At 35.6% G+C, this 21,821-nt stretch overlaps 1 protein-coding gene across 9 annotated transcripts in view; it reads right to left on the bottom strand.

Annotated features, from left to right (window-relative positions):
- Nucleotides 1-21,821, bottom strand: part of EPHA5 (EPH receptor A5) — a gene marked incomplete at its 3' end in the record, with an annotated part of 318,653 nt that overhangs the window by 262,755 nt on the left and 34,077 nt on the right. For all 9 annotated transcript variants that reach the window (XM_081303958.1, XM_081303957.1, XM_081303956.1 and 6 more), the window contains exon 2: nucleotides 12,511-13,174. In XM_081303958.1, coding sequence (XP_081160084.1) covers nucleotides 12,511-13,174 — 664 coding nt within the window. The remainder of the gene's footprint in view (nucleotides 1-12,510; nucleotides 13,175-21,821) is intronic.

Consider the following 21,821-nt stretch of genomic DNA (forward strand, 5'->3'; position numbering starts at 1 on the left):
ATTTTGCTTCAATCATAAATATGCACCAGAAGTATGAATGATCGACATACTGCTCCCTGCTGTATCTGTACTGTTTCTGAATCAAGGCTCTTTTTGAGTTGGGTATTTTCACTACATTTTCCTTGCTGTGCAATCATCTCCCAGTTGGACAATTAATAAGTGCTTTTTCTCCACAGCCCTTGACGTGTAACCTCCCTTACCCTGTATTTTAGCATGCACTATATACCTTCTTCACTCTGACTAGTTTTGGCAGTGACCCACAATCTAAATCTCTTTCCTCCATTTGATAAAAGTGAAACTATAATTATCCAGGGCTAATTTCAAATTACTACTTCATTCCACCAGCAACTGATGAAGATTAGTGGTCTTGCCTTGCATCTGAGTAAGTCAGCAACATAATCACAAGAGAACTCAGCAGGCAACATTTGATTCATGTGAACTCAATTACTTCTGTCAAACACATTCATTTCAATAAAAAGCAGAAACTTCCAAAATGGGTTTTTGCTAACCATTTTACACTCAAAAAAAATTTTCTTACATGACTCTTAAAGGAAAAACATAGCATGAATTTCACCAGAAATAATAATAAATAACAAGTAGAGAAACACACTTGGGTAAATGGATTTGGAAGCATTACTTATTTCTGAAAGTAGAGAGCATTTCAGAGAAATGAATTTGTATACTTAAAATTATTATTGAAAATTTAGGCTATATATTAGTTGCCCCACAAAAATTAATATACACTATATTTTAAGTTAAGCCAGAGTATTTTATTATCTCACCTAAACCAGATTATTATGAGTAAGGAAGTTGATTTTTCTTAAAGGAAGTTAAACAAAAGGGAGTTGGATAATGATGACAGATTATGAATTGCTAAACTGGCCAAGATGCCTGAATCACTGCTTGGTTGTCATCTGGGTTTAAGTCATATGGTTCAATATTGCCCAATACTCTGTACCCTGAAGAACTAGTCTCTAAAAGTCCTTTGGTCAACTCCCTCATAAGTGTAAGTATACCAGGTCACATGGGCATGATCTGACAGTGACTACCATGTCATCTCCCAGTACAGATTCAGTAAATGTTAATATATGATAATCATTATAATAGATATATTCAAACTTCAGCTTTTAATATAATTACATCCTTAATTATATTCTAACATAATTTAGTATCAAAGAAACTGAATAATTAAATGTCATTATGCAATAAGGCCATCCTATAAATATATTTTAATATGTGATATATGAGGCTCTGCAAAATTTACTAAGATTACATCTATAATAATTAATATATAAAGTGTCAAACACATATGGTTTAATACCTAAAAATTGAGATTTTTGGCCTGAGAGTTTTAAGATTAAGAAAGGATCATTTAAAAAGAAATATTTGTAAATTTTCAGTTCAAGCAAAGATATGTTCTGCAGATAAATACAAAGGTAAAATAAAACAACAGAACACAATATTTAGCTGGACACAGTGGTGCACACCTGCATGCCTGAGGAAGGAGGATCACAAGTTCCAGGCCAGCCTCAGCAACTTAGCAAGGCCCCGTCTCAAAATAAAAAATAAAAATGTGCTGGGGATGTGGCTCAGTAGTTAAGTATGCCTGGGTTTAACACCTGGTAGAAAAAAAATCAATATTTATAAAATGCAGTCTTCTTTTATGCCCTTACACATTTTTCTTTCCTCTCTTTGGATACCCTTTCCCTTCTTCTTGCCTTTTGATTTCTTTCTCACTTGTCAACTCAACCTACACCAACCCTGCCATTAAGAGGTATATAGTGTAATCAAAGTAGGGAAAGTCATTATTTGAAGGGAAAATATATGAGTAAATAACAATGAGATTTGACCTAGTTTGAGGAGTCAGGGACTACATCCCAGAAGAAGGCATACTAGACTACAGATCTGAAGGATTAGCATGAATTACTTAGCTGGCATAAATTAGGTTGAAAAATATTCCAGGGGATGAGAACAGGATTCTTTCAAAACAAATAATGAAGGTAAGTAAACTCTCTTTGAGAACTAAGAGGAGCTGATGTAGTTGGGGAGGGGAGGAGAGTCTGCAGAGATAAGAAGGGCAAAACCCATGCAGAGTTTTAGGGTGTTATAAAAGTTTGATCTTGAAGGACTCCAAAGAAGTTTGTAAAGTGGTGGGATGTAATGAGTGTGCAAAACCACAAGATTTGCATTTTTACATAAGTGATATATTCACATTGTTCAAAATCAAAACTACATATAATATCATTCAGTATACTCAAAAATGAAGTTCCTTCCTATAAGGTATGCTTAGGGATTTGAGGAAAAAAGGAAATAAAAGCGGATGATTTCAAGAGATAATGGGTTGTTAAATTCTGTAAATACCTTGTAATGGTTAATGATTAGGAAAGCGGTGTCAGATCTCTAGTTTTTTTTTTTTTTTTTTAATCAAGAATAATTTCCGAACATCAATTTCCCATTTTAAGATTTGAGGATAGGGTATTAAGAACATAGAATAACTGACAATAATAATGGCATTTTATATCACACCCATCAACACACATATTTACATTTACATACATACATTATGTATAGATATAAAATGCCTCAAGAATATCTGTGATTTCTGAAATAACCAAAGCAAACTTGAAAATTGTTTATTCATTCAATGAGTTAATCATCCAAAAAGAGAAATTATTTATAGAACATTCAAAATTCTTCCTAAACAATGGAACAGATTAGAACACACAGAGTCATAACCACATAAATACAGTTATCTCATACTAGACAAAGGCACCCAAAACATACATTACAGAAAAGATAGCCTCTTTGACAAATGGTGCTGGAAAAACTGGAAATCCATATGTACTATAATGAAACTGAATCCCTATCATACTGCATAAGAACTCAACTCAAAATGGATCAAAGGCCTAGGTATTAGACTAGAAACTGCACCAAATAAAAGAAAATGTAGGCCCAACTTCCCACCATGTGGGCTTAGGAACCAAATTCCTCAACAAGACTTGTAAAGCACAAGAAGTAAAATAAAAAATCAATAAATGGAGTGAAATCAAACTAAAAAGCTTCTTCACAGCAAAGGAAACAATCAAGAGTGTGAACAGAGATCCTACAGAATGGGAGAAATATCTTTGCCATCTGCACCTCAGATAAAGCATTAATTTCCAGGATATACAAAGAACTAAAAAAGCTTAACAACAATGTTGAGGGCTACAGCCCAACTCAGCTGTGGTCCTTAACACACCAATAAATAAATAAATAGATAATTAATAAAAGGGCAAAGGAACTAAACTGACACTTTTCAAAAGAAGAAATACAAATGGTCAACAATTTAAAAAAAAAATGTTCGACATCCCTAGCAATTAGAGAAATGCAAATTAAAACTACACTGAGATTTTACCTCACTCCACTCAGAATGACAGTTATCAAGAATACAAGTAACAATAAATATTTGCAAGAATGTGGTGAAAAAGGTACACTCATTCATTGCTGGTGGTACTGCAAATTGGTACAACTACTGTGGAAAGTGGTGTGGAGATTCCTCAAATAACTAGAAAGGAAAACACCAAGTTATGCCACTCTGTAGTATATGGAGTTAAAATCAGCATACCACAGTGATGTAGCCACATAAATATTTATAGCAGCATAATTCACAATAGCTAAGCTATGGAACCAACTTAGGAATCCTTCAACAGATTAGTGGAAAAAGAAAACATTGTTTATAGATAATAGAATATTACTCAGCCATAAGAAAGAATTAATTTATAACATTTTCCAGTAAATGGATGGATCTGAAGACTATCATACTAAGTGAAATAAACTAATCCCCCAAACCAAAGGTAGAATGTTCTCTCTGATATGTGGAAGCAAACCCAGAAGAAGAAGGGGAGAATAGAAGTTCACTGAATTAGACAAAAGGGATGAAGGAAAGAGAAGGGGATAGGAATTGGAAAGACAGTGAAATGAATCTGACATAACTTCTCTTAGGTACCTATATTAATATACAACAGGGTATCTCAACATTGTGTATATCCACAAGACTGGGATCTTAATGAGAATAAGATATATTCCATGTTTGTATAATCATGTCAAAATGCTGAGGGCCATTGCCAAGTAGGAATGATGCATCGAAATTTCCTTGCCAGCGTACCCCATGTTGCTTAGAGGACATTCACTGGGACATTGCATGTATGCTTTAGTAATGTGACCTTGCTCAAGGACCAGGGCGGATCCTGGTTTAGAGCTGATCAGGTTTTAGGGAGTATCCCGTCCTTGGGTTTAGGGAAGTTCCAGGTTTAAGGTGTACCCTGGGGTGGGGGGGATAGGGCGTATCCTGCTGCCTCAGGCACTCCCGATCCTTGAGTTCCCGTTGAGTTCTCGTGGGATTCAGAAAGTATTGGAAAAGAAAGCCTCGTGGAGTAGGTGAATTGGGCGGCAGCAGAATTGGGATTTCCCCAGAGCGTGTGTAGAGGCTGGTGTGAGTTCGGGAATAAAGAATTGCTGTTTGAATCTACAAGGTGTGTGGTGGCTCGTGATTCTGTGCCCAGCCAAGACTGTGGCATCAAAATAGACACTACTCTCATGTATAACTGAAAAGAAGAATTTTTTTTTTAAAATCTTCCTAGAATGGAATTGAACATCATTTGTACATTGTAAAACACCATAAAGCATTATTCATATATACCACACAGTATAGAACAGTAGTCTCTGGCTGTTGTAGTATATAGATCACTTACACTTGGCCCCTGAAGCCTTTGTTCCTACTAGGCTAGTAGGGTAGGGAGCTAAATGCAGGAATTAAAAGAGAGTCTGCTTCATGAAGATTTCTATAGTGCAACCTCTGCAGCTCACCTCCCCATCTCCTCTGTCTCTCTGGCCTGATTCAATTATTAGTAGTATGAGGGGAGAAAGAAGAAGTGTGTTAAATGCTTCCACTAAGAAATATACTGTCAGAGATACTAGTTCCTTAAGATATTTCATAAGTACCAGGAGAATGCTTAATCCCATCAATAATCAAAATTTACCCTCTAAAAATGTAGAGGCTTCTTATAGCCTCTGCCAAGCAGATATGAAGATAAAGCTCAGTGTGGTTTGATCTTAAGCCACTGTAAGGGTAAAATTTCTAAGCTGATTCTAAGCTGCAAAAGTCTGAGTTAAAGTGTAAAAGACTAGGGCATTGTAAAGCTTCTAGATTGCAAGGTCTGGGCTAAAAGGTAAAAGCCTATTGTTACAATTCCTCTGCTATCCCCGGAACCTGTAAGTTGTTAGGACAATGCAGGAGCTGCTCAGTAAATATCTCCATTGATTCCCTGGTTGTTTAATAGCTAAGGGCTCCAGGTAGCATGGCACGTAGGCATCCAGGCCCCAGAACCAATCAGTTTGAATGTGTACCCCACTTAGCAGTGACCAATCACCCCTGCCCAAACTGTTCCCGCCAATGAATGGACTAATCATGTATCAGAATTGTTGTTCAATTTCCCCGCGCCTCATGATGATTTGTTCTGATGTATGCAAAGCCCACCACCCTCTCCAAAAAGTGTACTTAAGCTCTGCTCGACCTCTGCTCTGGGCTCTGGGCTGCTCTCCCTTCTTGAGTGAGCTCAGAGTCCCAGCGCGCTGGAACGGATCCCCCCAATAAAATCCCCCTTGCAATTGCATGAAGTTTGTCTCGTGTGGTCTCTCCTTCTCCGACGCTTCGCCGGACCCTTACATTTGGTGCGTTGGCCGGGAACTGCGCATCGCCGGACAGGGAGACCCAACGAAACTGCTTTGGGGGTAAGTAAGGCGCCTTTCTCTCTCTTTCTCTCTCTCTCCTCTCCTTCTTCTCCTTTTCTCCTCCTTGTTTGCTCAGGTGCGATCGCTCAGGTTTGGTCTCTGGCGGCTCAATGGTGGGCGTAAGTCCCCAGAGGGCATAATCTCTCAGAGCCTCGGGTGGGGTTGGCAGAGTGTGTGTGTGGCTGTCAGAGGAGAGCGTAAGCTCCCCCTGGCGGTGGCGGGCAGACGTGTCTAGGGAGCCACAGGCCACGCCCCCAAGGGACGCTTTGGGGGACTCGGGGGACGGAGGTTCCCCCCATCAGGTAGAGGGGTGTATTTTGCTGCCAACCCGTCTGGTTTTGCCGGCAACTCTTTCTGTTGAATTCACTGTCTGTCTTTAATTTTTGCCTCTGAATTTGTGTTAAACGTTTACTGTGTGTCAGCGTTTGCGTCACGTTTGTATTGTCTCTCGGCGCTTCAGAATTGCCCACCCTCGGAGTTGATATTGTCTTTCAGTTGGGCCGCATGGCCATCTAGATTATGGCTTCTAACCTTTCAGGACCTTTGGGAATCTCTTCCTGCATGGGTGGGGTCCGCGCAGTCCGCTGGGAGGATTCCACCCAGCAGTATGGCGGATCTGTCCTGTCCCTGTTCCTCCTGGCCCCTCCACCCACCTGTCCTCTCCGCCCCCTGGCCGTCTCCCCTCCCGGGAGGGGAGAGGGGTGCTCCAGCGGGCGCGGTGGACGGGCAGACGGAATCGAGGTGAGGTCGGCGGGGGACCGCCCCTCCTCCCCCTCCTCTGCTGGTAACCGGCTGCCACCGGGCGTATTTCCACCACAGCGGGGCGGGTGGGGTTGGAGTAGGAGTCCGCAGGGGGCTGCGTCCCCCCCCCAGTGTCACAGCCCTCCCGGCCGCAGTGATATTAAATTGGTGTTAATTGGCTTTAGAGATGGGAACCAAATTTTCAGTCACAAATTTTAACACTCCTGAGGAGACTTCTAAGGAGTCTCCACTCAGTTTTCTTGAGGAAGCCTAGCACTTACAGCCTAACTGTAGGCAGAGGATGAGCTTTTTGGGAGCTGGCTACTAAAAAGTTAGGGAAAAAAAAAATGCCTAGTGCCTAAGGTCAAACCAAACTGGAGGAGCTAATCCTGTGGGTGGGAGATAAGACTAAGGGACTCCCAGCAGCTGCCAGAGCCATTTTGCTTTGGGGAACTCCCTTATCTCTTATCTACATTTTAAGGATTACTCCACCTTTGTTTACTTAAAAAGAAGGGACACTGAATGCAGTAAAGCCAGTCACACTGAGACCCTTGATTTTATACTAATAGTTGCCCCTACGTGAAAACATCTGGTCCACTCGTGGGAAAGTCTATGGTGCCACTGATGGGAGTCATAATTAAATGAAAGTTCAAAACTTGGAGGGATATATTCTTATCTGGTTGTCTGATTGTTTCTTAAAGACAAACTAGGTTAAATGTGTGTCTAAAAAAATAATTTTTTATTGTAACAATCTGGTATCTGAATGGGTTTCTAAAGCATTGCACTATCTTGCAGTTAAAAGTTGGGTTTAAGCAATTGTTTAGTTTGATTTCAGGTAGTTCTAAAGAGTTTCAATTTTGAACTGGGAAGCCTAAGGAGATTTCACTAGGAGTACAGTGCATTGATTTGGGCAAGGATAAGTAAATTATGATTTGGTATCTGTTTCTCTCAGTGTATAAGATTTAGGAAAAAAAGTGTTGAATTAAAACGTTGGTCTGGCTTATTAAAATAACATTAAATAATTAATTAACAACAGTCTTGGAAATTCTCAAAGCTTAATTTCAGATATACATGGTAGTGTGTAGGCAAATTTAATGTAACTTAATGCTACTTTAGAAACTTCAGAACAAGGAAAGTGGCTTAGAGGTCTTAAAGAAATTTCTTCTGATGGCAGAGATCCTATTTCCAGTTTTATGTGAGCAAGTTTTTCTAATGTAAAAGATATAAAATGTCGGGAATTGCTTCTTAAATTTGTATCATAATTTTCAACATCCAAACCTGGAAATATGACTTATGGCTAAAATGCCTCAGGCCTAAAGTGTCTGCTCAAAATAGCAGTTTTTCCCTGCTCCTTCCAGACCTTAGCCAGGGCTTAAGCTGATATGCAAACAGAAGCAGCTTGGAGCTCAGGCCCAAGAAAAAAAAAAAAAGAGTAAAAGTGTCTTTTTACCTGAACTCAAACTAGACCAGACCAAGAAGTAAATTGTATAATATTTACTAACTACTGGCCAGTCATCTTTTTTTTAGGACTTTTGCCTTTTCTTAGATTCTGTGTTGTTTTGAGCTCATGATTTTTATCCTACAGACAAGTTAATGTTTTTCTGATAAGTTCTATTTTTTGATCAACTGGAGTTTTTTTTTAAAAAAACATTGCAATGGAGATTTCATCTGCGAAAAACTACGAGGCCTTTATTATTGTTATGTGTACACACTCTTGTTATGTGTTGTATGTCGGTATGTCTGTATGTGTGTATGTCCATATATCCTGCAGTGATATGACAATTAACAAATGTGGAGCGCTCATAAAAAAATTAAAAATGGATCCAAATATCTTTGATTCACGTGATTCAAATGGCTCAATTTAAATTGGGTAAACAGATGAAAGTAAAGAGGTCTTAAATTAAGCTTATAAGTTTTTCTAGGTGTTCAAAAAAGAGGCCCTAATAAAATGTTAACTCTGCTTAAATTTAAAAGTTTACAAGTAATGTTTCAAAATGTGAACAAAAGGAGGATAGTAGATAGAAGAAGAAACTAAAAGGTTCTAGGTATGGAACTGATGGAGAGAAAAAAAAAATTGTGTTTCTGGATAAGAGAGTCTATGTGATTAAGTAATTAAGAGGGTTTAAGTAAGTGATAAAAAAGGTCTGTGCAAGTTGGTTATAAGTAAGTTTTTAAATAAGTTACACAACTATGGTTAAACAACAACTGTTGTTTTTCAATACTTTTCTTGTGCTCTCTTGCTCTGCATAATGAAGTTCCTTCAAATCCGATTACTCCCAACCAGCTTCTGCTTAGGCACTACCAGCCTCTGATGACCGATGGACCCTCAACATCTTCAAGAGAACAATTCACTCAGTGCTGAAGCTTACTACCAGGCACGATGGAATGCAACGGACATGGGACAGTGGGAAACAACAAGTTCAGAGAACCTCTTAATCTGCCATCCTGGATTCATGAGTCTTTATGTCCTATTAAGCTTCCTCATGGCCCTTGGTCTCTTTTCTGTCAGCCCCCCAACATGGAACTTCTGCCAGAAATTGATCTTTGCTCTAATTTTTATCTTCATCCTGTTTTTGTTTGCTCTGATCTTCTTCAGGTGTTGGTGATGATATCTGGAAAAACCTGCCAATAGACGGGTAGCCTGCCATTTATCTAAGCCCTGCTATCTCCCCCTTAGTCATTTCTTTAAAAGCTAAACTTGGTTAATATAAAAACATCAATGTAATTATGGTGTTATTAATGTGTTCATATCTTTCAGGTATACAAGTCTGTAAGGTAGAAGCTTCAAAAGAACATTATATCAAGCTGGTGTTCTAAAGTTGTATGGTAATTTTAGGCTTAAAAAAACATGTTGGAAATTTATTTATCATTTGTGTTTTATAACTGGACTTGTTATCAGTAAGATATGTAAAGTTCTATGTTGCTTTCTACACTGAGATACAATTTAAATGTATTTTTAAGTCAATAAGAGCCTAATCTGGGTGAAAGTTTTATTGTAAAACACAGAAATACTTTGCTACTTTCCAACAAGAGGTTAGAAGCTTCCAGCCTTCCTTTAATTCATGTTTTAGATGTGATATTATGTTGTGTTGACATCCCTGACATTTCTGACAATGTGACAAATATCCTTAAAGATTTACATGCTCAGATAGAAGCCATGTCCTCAGCAACTTTGTTGTGAAAACAATATCTTACCTCCTAGTTCCTGGTACTGCCTGATGGAAAACATTGTTAATCTTTGTCTTGGTCATTATACTCATTGGCATATTTCTATGCTGTGGCATTTATTACTGCATTAATATGGTTCCAGTACTAATGAGTTCTTGTTTCTCTTATAGACCACCTATCACTCGAATGGCCCTCCAGCCTATTACTTCTCAATTGGACTTTTATCATGGACCACTCGATAGACCCGATATTTTTAAGGGGGACTCCAAACTGCTTGCCCCACGTCGTCCCTTTTCAGCCTGAAGAAGCCAGAAAGATTCTCTTCGTCCCCCTTCCTCACAGCAGTAAGGAGTTCCCAAATTAGAGGGGGGAATGAAGCCAGATTTAAAGTTAGGTAGTCAGTGTAGTTAGATAAATCAGGGTCTAATATCGAGTGAAATCTAAAATGGAGGCCATGCTGAAATCGATTCTAGGAAACGCAGGACAACTCATAGTGATCAGACAACAATATGCTCCACTGGCAGAAATGAAAAATGAGACCTTCCAATAATTATGATTCAGAACTTTTAAGATTAAAAGTAGTCAGAAAAAGGAGTGGGGAATGTAAGGGTAAAATTTCTAAGCTGATTCTAAGCTGCAAAAGTCTGAGTTAAAGTGTAAAAGACTAGGGCATTGTAAAGCTTCTAGATTGCAAGGTCTGGGCTAAAAGGTAAAAGCCTATTGTTACAATTCCTCTGCTATCCCCGGAACCTGTAAGTTGTTAGGACAATGCAGGAGCTGCTCAGTAAATATCTCCATTGATTCCCTGGTTGTTTAATAGCTAAGGGCTCCAGGTAGCATGGCACGTAGGCATCCAGGCCCCAGAACCAATCAGTTTGAATGTGTACCCCACTTAGCAGTGACCAATCACCCCTGCCCAAACTGTTCCCGCCAATGAATGGACTAATCATGTATCAGAATTGTTGTTCAATTTCCCCGCGCCTCATGATGATTTGTTCTGATGTATGCAAAGCCCACCACCCTCTCCAAAAAGTGTACTTAAGCTCTGCTTGACCTCTGCTCTGGGCTCTGGGCTGCTCTCCCTTCTTGAGTGAGCTCAGAGTCCCAGCGCGCTGGAACGGATCCCCCCAATAAAATCCCCCTTGCAATTGCATGAAGTTTGTCTCGTGTGGTCTCTCCTTCTCCGACGCTTCGCCGGACCCTTACACCACCATATATTCTCTAAAATAATGTAATCAATCAAGTATCCCATGTTGCTTTAAAAGACTAATAAACAAAATTTTACACTTAACCAGTAAGACATACTTATAATATGTTAGGCTACAATATAGTCAAGAGATTAAATTTAACTCCTGCTTCGGATTCTACAATTACCTATGACCTCATTGTGAACCAGTAAAACTGCTCAAAACAAAAAGTTAAGAGAATGTTAATCAGAGCTTTGCTTGAAATCCAGTTCTGAACAAACTATGATTCATTTCCCTAACCAACATATAAATATTTCAAAAACATAATTTTGAATTAACAAAACTTTTAGGTGTCCATGTGTATGTAGGTACAAATTAAGTGTGGCGAGTTACAACTTACACAGAAAAACAACCATAGAATTAATTGTAGATAATATTGTAAAGAATACAAAATAAGAAATTTAAGTATATGCAATGTGTTTCTAAATTGAATGAATTAACCAAAGTCATTATGACTTCCAGATAATATCCCTAGTTTATTTCCTGGATGTCTACCCATCTACAGGCTGGCCTGAGCAAACTTACAAGTTTGATACACATAATGCATACAGTGAACTTAGGAAATAAAAATGCACCTGAAGCGACCAGAAGGGACTGAGGGACTGCTCAGCATTTGGTTTTCTTCTTAGTTAATAAACATGAACTCCCATTACTTAGTTAGCATGCACACATCATGGTGAAAACAAGTTCAAGTTCATTAGGACAAATAATATTTAAAGGAAAAAATGTTTGTTTTTCCCTCTAAGATTCCCCCAATGTCTTCACTTTGACATAAAGTACTATCCTGTTCCAAAAAGCCATTCATAAATATCCAAGTTTGAAAGGGCAACTTACCACACTGCAGGCAAAATGAAAGCATTTTCAAATGAACAGGGAAGCATGCATGATCAAGTTTCAATTTAAAAGAAAAATTAAGACAGGAAAAAATCTCTGAGTGCAAATTGCTTCGAAATGACCTTTTATATGTATTGGCTTTATCTCCAAACAGTTATTTTCATGGGGCATTGCTTATTATGCATTTAAAATTGATCTGTAAATTTTAAAAAGCAAGCATGTAATAGCAACCATATGTAAACAACATACTAACCCAAGTCCTGTCCGTTTACAAATGTTTTGCTGTGAAACTCATATGGCTGAACTTATTTTTGAAGACACTTTAAAAGGCAGTTTAAAGCATACCAAAACAAGCCTCCTGTAAGATTTTGCATTTGACTTTCAATCAGCAAGTAAAGTATGGAAAGAAAACAGCAACATCAGATCATAATCATACCATGAAAGTTACTAATCTCTTGGCTTGTGTTGTTCAAAAGTAAAACTTCTGAAAGCAAAGCAAATATGAAATATTGCACAGCCAGTCAGACACTCTCTGAGTATTAATTATGTATATCCAATAAAATATTACATTAAATCTTTCATTGTTGCCAGGAATTTTAAAATTCAGAGAAGAGAGAAATCAAACTTGAAGAGTAAGAATCTCCATAAATTAGCAAAGTAAAAGGTCACTTGCTCATAATCATTGGAGGAAATACATATACATGATCCAACTGAAGCAGAAAGCCACTGTAGATCCACAGGCAACTCTTACCTTGACAGGTACCATTTTTCTCTTCATATCCTTCCTTGCACATGCATTTCCCAATGGGCACCAGCCACTCCCCTTCAGCACTGCAGTGCATTTTGGGAGGTTCATCTGTCACAGAATGGTTGACGCAGGAGCCTGACACCTCAAGCAACTGTGAAGAATCTGCTCCAGTGATGGTGTCAGGGAAGACAGCCAAGTGCCGTATCACAGAGGGGCATTTTTTATAGTATACACGCACAGAAACCAGAGCAATGCAAGCACCAACATCTTGGAAAGCAAGATAAAATCCCTTTTTGCTTAGAGGTCCTACATCTCTGACCTCTGTATTCAGTTTCATGACACGGTCACCAAGATCAAGTTCCGTAAAGCTCTCATCAGCAGCAATGGTATCGATTTTGATGTACTGATTTTCCTTGATGTTTCTTCCATTCTCATCATCTGACTCAAAATAATACATGTTAAAAGTTTCCTTACAGGTTCCCAGTCCTCCAGGAAGGCTGTTACAGTCTCGCAGAGTGAACTTGAGTTCTATGAAGATTCTGGAAGCACCTTCATTGGAGATCCAACTGGTCAAAAGCCAGTTATTCTGATTCTGTTCCATAACTTTGCATACTTGGTATGTGTGGATAGGGGCATAATTTTCATCAACTTCACCAATCTCTTCCCACTGTACAATATAAAAAAGAGATAAAGGAATTTTTGAAATAGAAAACAAACAGGAAAAATAGAAAAAAAAATCATGAAAGAAAATTCATTCATGTATAGAAATCCCCATAAACTCCATATATAGTATTGAGAGAAACAGCCCTACAAATTTGGGAGAAGAAATTAACAAGAAATTTTATTCTTTTTTTTGGTGCTGGGGATTGAACTTAGTGTCACCATGAAACTATGCACTCCACCACTGAGCAACACCCTTAGCCCCTCCTTTTTTAAATAAAAGAAATTAAGAAATTATAAGCTCTTTGGATTTACTCAAAGATGAACAAATATGAATGATATGTTCCAATATCTTTTGGGGAGGAGGCATGTACTTCAGAGTAAAAATAAAATAAAATGAATGTAGTCAAGATAAATAAGAAGCAAAGCAGAGAAAGTATATATTTTTGGAAGAACGGTAGTATATAAACAAATAGGATAGATGCTATGATTTGGATAATATTTCCAAAAGATTCACATGCTAAAGGCTTTGTCCTCATCCCATGAAGCTATTAAGAGGTGGTAGAATCTTTAAAAGGTTTGCCATAGTAGGAAGTCTGTAAGTCATTGGGGACATGTCCGCAAAGAGATATTAGGTCCTTGTTCCCCTCCTGTTCCTCCAGTTTGTTATCTGTCCATGAGGTAAGTGGTATTGCTCTGTTACAAACTCCTGCTATAATTAGCTGCCTCATCATAGGTCAAAAAACAATGGGTCAACTGATCATAGACTGGAACCTTGAAAACTGTGAGCCAAAATATACCCTTTATATTTATAATTTAATTAAATAAAGGTTTGTTATAGTAACAGAAAGGTAACACAGAAGATAAAGTTTGAGAGGGAAAAAATGTCTAATTTTAAAAAGTAAAATGAGAAAAGAACAGCAAATGTGAAAAAGAACGTGAAAAATGTAACATGAAAAGTCACTTAATTCTGTCACATGACAAATAGTACATTGATGTAATATAATTTGAAAAAAAAATACATTAGTTTAAAATTAATAGTAGATCTTTATTTCATTGAACCTAGCAACTCAGAACTTTTTCACTAACTGGACAGCTAAATATGTATTCATGAATTTATCCACAAATATAGACACAGATACAAAATAGAAATTACAGGATTATAATATGCACAGTCTTGTCATTTTGAACATTAACTGACTTGTTATATCCTGTGAATGGATTAATTCCCTCTGATCAATGCATTACTTTATGAATAGTTACTTTAAGATTCTGAAAATGTACAGGATGTAAAAGTAATTGAGTATGATTTATATAGCTTTCAAAATATGATCAGTTCAAATAGGTATACACCTATTATTTCCTGATAAAGTACCCCAGTTTTGAAAATCTCAATGTACAATGAGCACTTCCAGAACAGTATTAGCACCAAAGTTTTATTCCTGATAAAGATATCATGATAGCCTAAAACTTTTCTTTAAGCCTTATAGAATGTATATTCACAAAACTATATATGGTTTTATTTTAAATCATTAAAAAGTCACTGAAACAGAGAGAAAAGAACCCACACTAACTTCCAATAAGTTAAGAATGTGTGATTTTGAACACTGACTATTTTAGATAAATTTTATGAGACATTTTTTAGACTTCATATTAAGTGTAGCATTATTTCTTCATTCTGTCCAACTGGCAAAGATGGGCAAAATGTGAAAGCACAAAGGGTGCAAATAAATCTCATACCTCAGATGGCCCTTCTCAAAATTCTAGCTGTCATCAGGCAGACGTAAGTAAAAGGTGCTAATGAGATAAAACTGCTGAGTTCCTTAAATTCACAAGAGAGAGACATCAAGATTTTATCTTGCCTAACAAGTTTCACATTCTGCTGTTATGAGAAGCATTGGTTCTTTCATTTAATCATATTTTTGTCTTCTCTCATAATGTATATAAACTCTACTTAGCCTCTGGTTTTCTAAACCAACCTTCTGTCTTACCACTATATCATTAAACCATTCACAAATGATTGAAGTATATATCTCTACAGTAGAAATCATTCCTGTATGTAACAATTAATATTTCTTGCAAATGAGAACCTCAACTAACCAAATGAAAACTGAAAATTATCCATCTACCATGACAAATTAAATACATGGTCTTTAGTTTAACAAAAGGAAAATAGCATTAAAGCTCTTCTCTTTAAGGAAAAAAAAACCCAAAATGTTACACTATTACTTTTTGAATATTTATTTTATGTTATGATATTCATCCAAAACAAAATACAAATGGATTTTAAATTGTTCACCTTAAATCACTTACAGAAGACCTATTTCAGCATCATATATTCCAGTAAGATCATTGTAGCAAATAAAAGCAAGCAAAAAAGCAGCAGATTCCAAGACTATAAGCCAAGCAATTCAGTCTTTATGTGTACGAAGTCCACGGTAGCACAAATATTATTAAATATGCAAGCCAAGCAGCACTTGACAAGACAGCTTAATAGTTATTGCTTCAGGTGATAATTTCAAAGTATGTGCATAAGCATTTTGTTCCTCTGAATATTCTCAATTAAGGAGAGAAAAACTGTAATTTTCTTCAAATTTAAAAATCTGTTGTGGTGAGATTTTATTTATTTTTTCTTCTCAAGCATTCAAAATACAAATGAAGGCTCACATTTTATATTTCTCATTGACAAACAGGAAGACTTTAATTTAAATCATTGTGGCAATAAGCTATTCAAAGAATAAAACAAGTAATATATACATTTTCTAAATATGCCCTCCTTTAAACAAATACATTAAGAAATGGACAAAATTATTTCCGTTATTATAGATTATCTAAATAAAAATGTAGAATTCCTCTGTAGTTTCTTTCTTTTTTTATATTAAGAGGTCATCTTACTCTCCTTAGCTAAAATCAGCCATGAGAAAGAAAGGTTGGGGGGGGGCAGTGGAAAGAAAATAACACTCACTAAGAAATATGAATATAGTAGGCCAATTTCTATATACTTTAAAATGTCGTGACAAGGAGATTACAGAATTTAATGAAGGACACAGATAGAAAACAATGTTTTTCTGTTCAATTTTGTTGCCTTTCCAAATATTCCATGGTGTAATAAAATATTTGCTAATCCCTTGGTTACTGATTAATGTGGGTACTAGGGAAGCACAAATCACTGAATGCAATAAGGAACAATAGCTCTGCTCTCTAGCTCTGGCAGCTCTCATCCTTTGAGCCCATGCTTCTTATATTTTTTTCCCTCATTTCCTATATTCTGCATTTTTTTCCTCCTTATTTCCTATACTCTACCTTAAAATTTAGAAAACTGATTACAACTCTGGTTGGCTTGGCTTTTCTTCAACTCAGTTGCATTCCAAACACATGCCTGGTCAGGCTACCCATGTAAGCCTCATTCATCAGAAAAGAGGGGAAGGGACTTATTTTCATATGTGTATCATGGAATTACCATCTTCCTACCCAAACCATTAAGAAGTAATTGCTCCCTGTCTGCCTTTCACTGACCTTTTAGATTTCTTGCCTAAAAAGAAACCTCAATTTTTCGATTCACTTCATTAATTGTTACCACACACTGTTAAAACTAAATATCCACTTTTTCAGTCATCATGTAACCATTAAAATCTTTCTGCCTTTCTTTATATATCTTAACACTCAGAAACCTATATGCAACTGGACATGCATGATGGTCTTATTATAAACTGCAGCTCAGGGTCTGACACTACAGAACACAGGGGAGGGTGCTCAAGAGATATTTTGTATTGAATGAACTCATGCCAAACATGCATGCATTCCCCTTAGTCCAGAAATCCAGTTCATTTTAAATTTCAAATAATTCAAACATGGCAAATAAATGATTATATGGCTGACATTCTATTAAAAAGAACAGACTTTCTTCTCTGTAACTTTTCTAAACTTTATCAATTCAAATTAGAAAGTTTATGAATTCAGATTTTTTGAAAGTTCTTTTTCAGCAGTTTTTTATTCCAAATCTTTAAGCATTTATTTAAATATATTTTCTCAAGCCAATTATTCATATAATTATTATGAGTTTAGTCTGGCATATTAGCCTGTAAAACTATCTTCATTATCATTACATCTTACCAATTATAATTTATAGCTTAAATTAGATATTGTATTCTTGAAAATGTTTTCAGAGTACACATTTTTATTTTGTCACTGATTAGCCTTCTACACTATTCTGTACAAATTAAAATCTCAGAAGATAGTACATCATAGAGTAGCACTGTACCTAAACTCTTGTTTGAGTGAAATTGTCAAATTATATTAAGACAATCTTAGTGGGTTTTGTGGGGGGGGGTTTTGGCAGAGTGATGTAAAAACTGGGCAAAGAATCATTGTCTTCAGCATTTCTCTGACATGAGAAAAACACAACTTTCTAGGAAGACCTTGTTTATTGCTTAAAGACCTTTTTTTCATTATCCTTTAATATCACAATATTTTATATAATGCCTTTTAAAATGCTCTAAAACAAAATAAGTGATATGCCTCAAATTTTATTCAAAATGTTTTAGATATAACTTATTATATTCAGTGTATGTATCCATGTTGTATTATAGTATGTTTCACTAACTTCATAGAAGATATCCCCATCTTAAGCTACTAGAACACTGATGTTTGAAAAAGAACAATACTGCTTTCATGATCTTAGAAAATTCCCAAGAACAGTTTGATATGCATTAAAATTTTGAAGTCTGGCATTTTACCCATTTTAACCAAGAACAAACACTCTAATTCCTATCTCAAAATATATTTACCTAAATGGAGACTTTATGGAAGTTTTCTGCTACTGCAGAAATAAAATGAAATTTTATATATAAAATTAAAAACTTCAAAGAGTGAGAGTACTTTCTTTTTATAATTGTGTAGTTAACTGTACTACTTTAAATTTCAATACAGATTTCAGCTTTATTTTTCCTATTTTTTATTTTGCTAAATTCCCTAAAATTGAGAAAAATGTGTTTATTTGGACCCGAATACATTTCTTATTTTCATTCTTTCCCATACACATGATAAATAATAACTAATATCCTTACCTATAATATTTTATAAATATTATCTTTTATAAAACTTTTAACATTTTATAATATTTTATCTCTGACAAAAAAGTCACATTTTACCTAAAATCACATTTTTCCTTCTTGTTAGATATTCTAATGATTTCATTTGTCTGCTTGTTCTACAGAATTCTGTTCCTACCTAGTACATTCAATGTAGGATATTTTCTCTGAGAGAAACTAGATCAGAAAAATTCAAAGGATAAGTGACTTGGAAACATACTTAGTGGCAGAATAAGGTGAGGTATCCAACTATTGGTGGAAAGGTATTTTTTGTGTGTGTGCATGCATGCATGTATGTGTATTGGCTATTATTATGTTAAGGTGTTACAACCAACTAAAAACCAATTTATCATTAGGAAGATACAACATATTACTAAAAACAGTGTATGCTGGGTAAAATTTTCAGTCCCTAGTCAGTGCAACTTTCTTTTCAGTGACTGTCCAAATGCTCAAACAATGAGGAGCCAATAAAAGAGAACAAGTTCGTGTCCTTGTGTCAACATGCTTTTTGTTGTCATTCAAAGGTGGTCCTATAATATGTGCAAAGCTCAAACTTAAGAGAGTACTGGAATAATAGTTTGGAGATTCAGCCATGTTTAAATCAATTTTCCCATGACACTGTGTGAATGACATAATTATATAAAACATAACCACTTCATTTTGCAGATGAATAAACTGAGACCTAGAGCAACTTACATACCAATTAATGTCTACAATTAGAACCCTGATGATAATTAATGTTTTTTTCTTTTATAAAGGCTAAAACTATAATGCATAATATATAGGGGCACATGATATCATTCTGACCAACCAAAAGAGGAAATATTTCATTACCTAATGGTGTAAGTATTTCAAAAGATAAATTTGTTACAAAAGATAAATATGTTGACATTTATTGTAGAATTTCAATGTCATTTCTTCCTTGTTTAGTTTTCAGACTTCTGGATCAAGACAAGAAACAGCCCATTGGGCAACAGAAGAATCTCTGATTTAATGTATAAACCCAAGGAAAAAAATTATATAAAAATATAAAATATGTAACAGGGTTTCTGTTTTACAAATTCAATCTCTTTAGTAGCTATGGTTCTTTAGTAAAATAAAGATGACAAAATGTATCAACTTCCAGCAGAAATCATTTGAATTGAAATCTGGTTACATTTCCTCAATAATACATTAGTGGGGAAAAAGAAAAGACTTGCATCAAGTAGGAATTTGAGTTGTTTAAAACATCTTTAAAATTCATGAGTATGATGTGGCAATACTGCTAGAAATGACTCAATTAATTTTCTGTGTATGAAATAAAACTGAAGTTGATTACTTTATTGCCCATGGAATAGTATAGATATTTATGAGCTCAAATTCAATTCATGATACAAATAAAATTACTTGAAAAAGGCAGATTCAGACTTTCAAGTTCCTATGAATATTTTCAAAGGGAAATTCATAAATAATTGAGCATCTATATACAATACTAAGTCTGAATGACTAAGAGGAGAGTTTCTTCCTGGGAGAAAAAAAAAAATCAGACTTTTCTCCAACGCTGCAGTTACTGATACGTTTTCAATAAAATGAATCACTTCTTGTGTGATTTACTCTTTAACAAATTTATCCAAGGTCACAAGAAATGAATTGTAGGTTGGAAACCTCAAAAAGTATCACATTAGATAAAACATGTACAACTAGAGAACTTTATTATTTAATCAAAAATTATATCTTTTTTTTTTTTTGGTGCGGAGGGGTATGAGGGATTGAACTCAGGGGCACTCAACTACTGAACCATATTCCCAGCCCTATTTTGTATCTTATTTAGAGACAGGATCTCACTGAGTTGCTTAGCACCTCAACTTTGCTGAGGCAGGCTTTGAACTCGTGATCCTCTTTTCTCAGCTTCCAAAGCTGCTGGAATTACAGAAAAAAAGTATATTTTACTTAAATAGTGTGGTGAAGGTAGTCTAAAAGCCAAAAGAGAAAATATACACATCAAAAGTATGATTATATTTACTTTATTCTACTTTTCATTAAAAAGGGAGAGATTATAATAGTTTCAAATAGATAAAATGAAAGAGTTTGTCATGAATATTTCAAGGTTTAAAATCTGGCATTCTTCCTTGAGATTTGACTAATGAAAACAGATTCAAACTTATCACCAAGTCAATAATAATTCTAAAAGACAGAATGAGCTAAGTGGGCAGGCATGCCTGAAATTAACAAATTAATAAACTTAATAAAATTTTAAACGATCTAATTAGTGTTTGATCAAAAACCAGCCAAATTACCTACAGTACATATGATCTAATTTCTCAATGATTTTGTGCCATGAGTTGTAATTTTACAAGAAGCACTAAAATCAAATAAGTTTGTAGAATTCTGCTTTAGTTTAGTTCATCATAGCACCACTGCATATCCATATACCTCCTTGCATAAGCTATAGCGGCTTCCCCCCAGGGATTTACATCAAGTTAAACCAAAGATGGTCAGTTCAACATTTGATATCATGCAGGACTCAGATAATATAAATAATCATTTGTATACTATAACAACAGCTTACATACTCAGTTAGCTATAACTTTCTCTTTTTTAATTTTTTCTTTTTAGTTGTAGATGGACACAACACCTTTATTGTATTTGTATTTGTTTTATTTTTTAACATGGTGCCAGGGATCAAACCCAGTGCCTTAAGCATGCTAGGCAAGTGCTCTGCCACTGAGCCACAACCCCAACCCTTAGCTATATCTTTCTATAAAATGATTACGATCTCAATTTTATATACATACTTAAGGGAGCATACATATGTATCATGGAGATTTTAAGAAGAGTCTAATATTTTTCTCATGTTTCACAATTTCACATGAACACACACATAATACATACTCACTCACACATTATAAAGAATTCCTCCTTCACAGTCATTGTAAAATACTGAAGATTGTCCTCTTAGTATTATTTCAAAGTGTATATTCTCAATAACATGTAAAATTTTAAAGTAATATTATTATATTCTTTAATAAATACTATCCTTTTGTAGATAGCTACATATTCTTCAGGAAGCTTTCTTTCCAAAGCTACATGAAAATTTCAGTAAATGAGAAAGGAAAAAAAATAACTATTTCACTTGAAGCTCAATTTAATGAAAATAGATTAACCTCTGGTGTATTTAATATTCCAGGCAAAATAAATACAATTATACCCTTGCTATCCTGCCCCCATCCCCCCCAAAACGGTTTAACTAAATCATTTGCAACTTGGGATGGATGATATATCCAGTCTATAAAATATATTTTAAAAATATAATGCTGCCTCTGCTGTCTGTTCTTTATTCTGCCCTCATCCTTTAGTGGATAATTCTATACTGTGTAGAGTAGGCCTTGACAATAAGCATCCATAAATCATTTCCATATCTCATTAATCATGTTCTTGTAATCAGTGGCTATTCAACTCAAATTTTCATCTCATTCTTTTGTTGGGGAAACAGCCATATTGGGCTGTCAGCTTATTCAGGTTTAAGTGATTATAGTGACAGTAACATAGAGTATGGTCCACTCCATCTTCTTACCATAGCAGTCC

The sequence above is a fragment of the Spermophilus citellus genome (assembly GCF_964194105.1).
Source record: "Spermophilus citellus genome assembly, chromosome: 8".
Classification (NCBI taxonomy): Eukaryota; Metazoa; Chordata; class Mammalia; order Rodentia; family Sciuridae; genus Spermophilus; species Spermophilus citellus.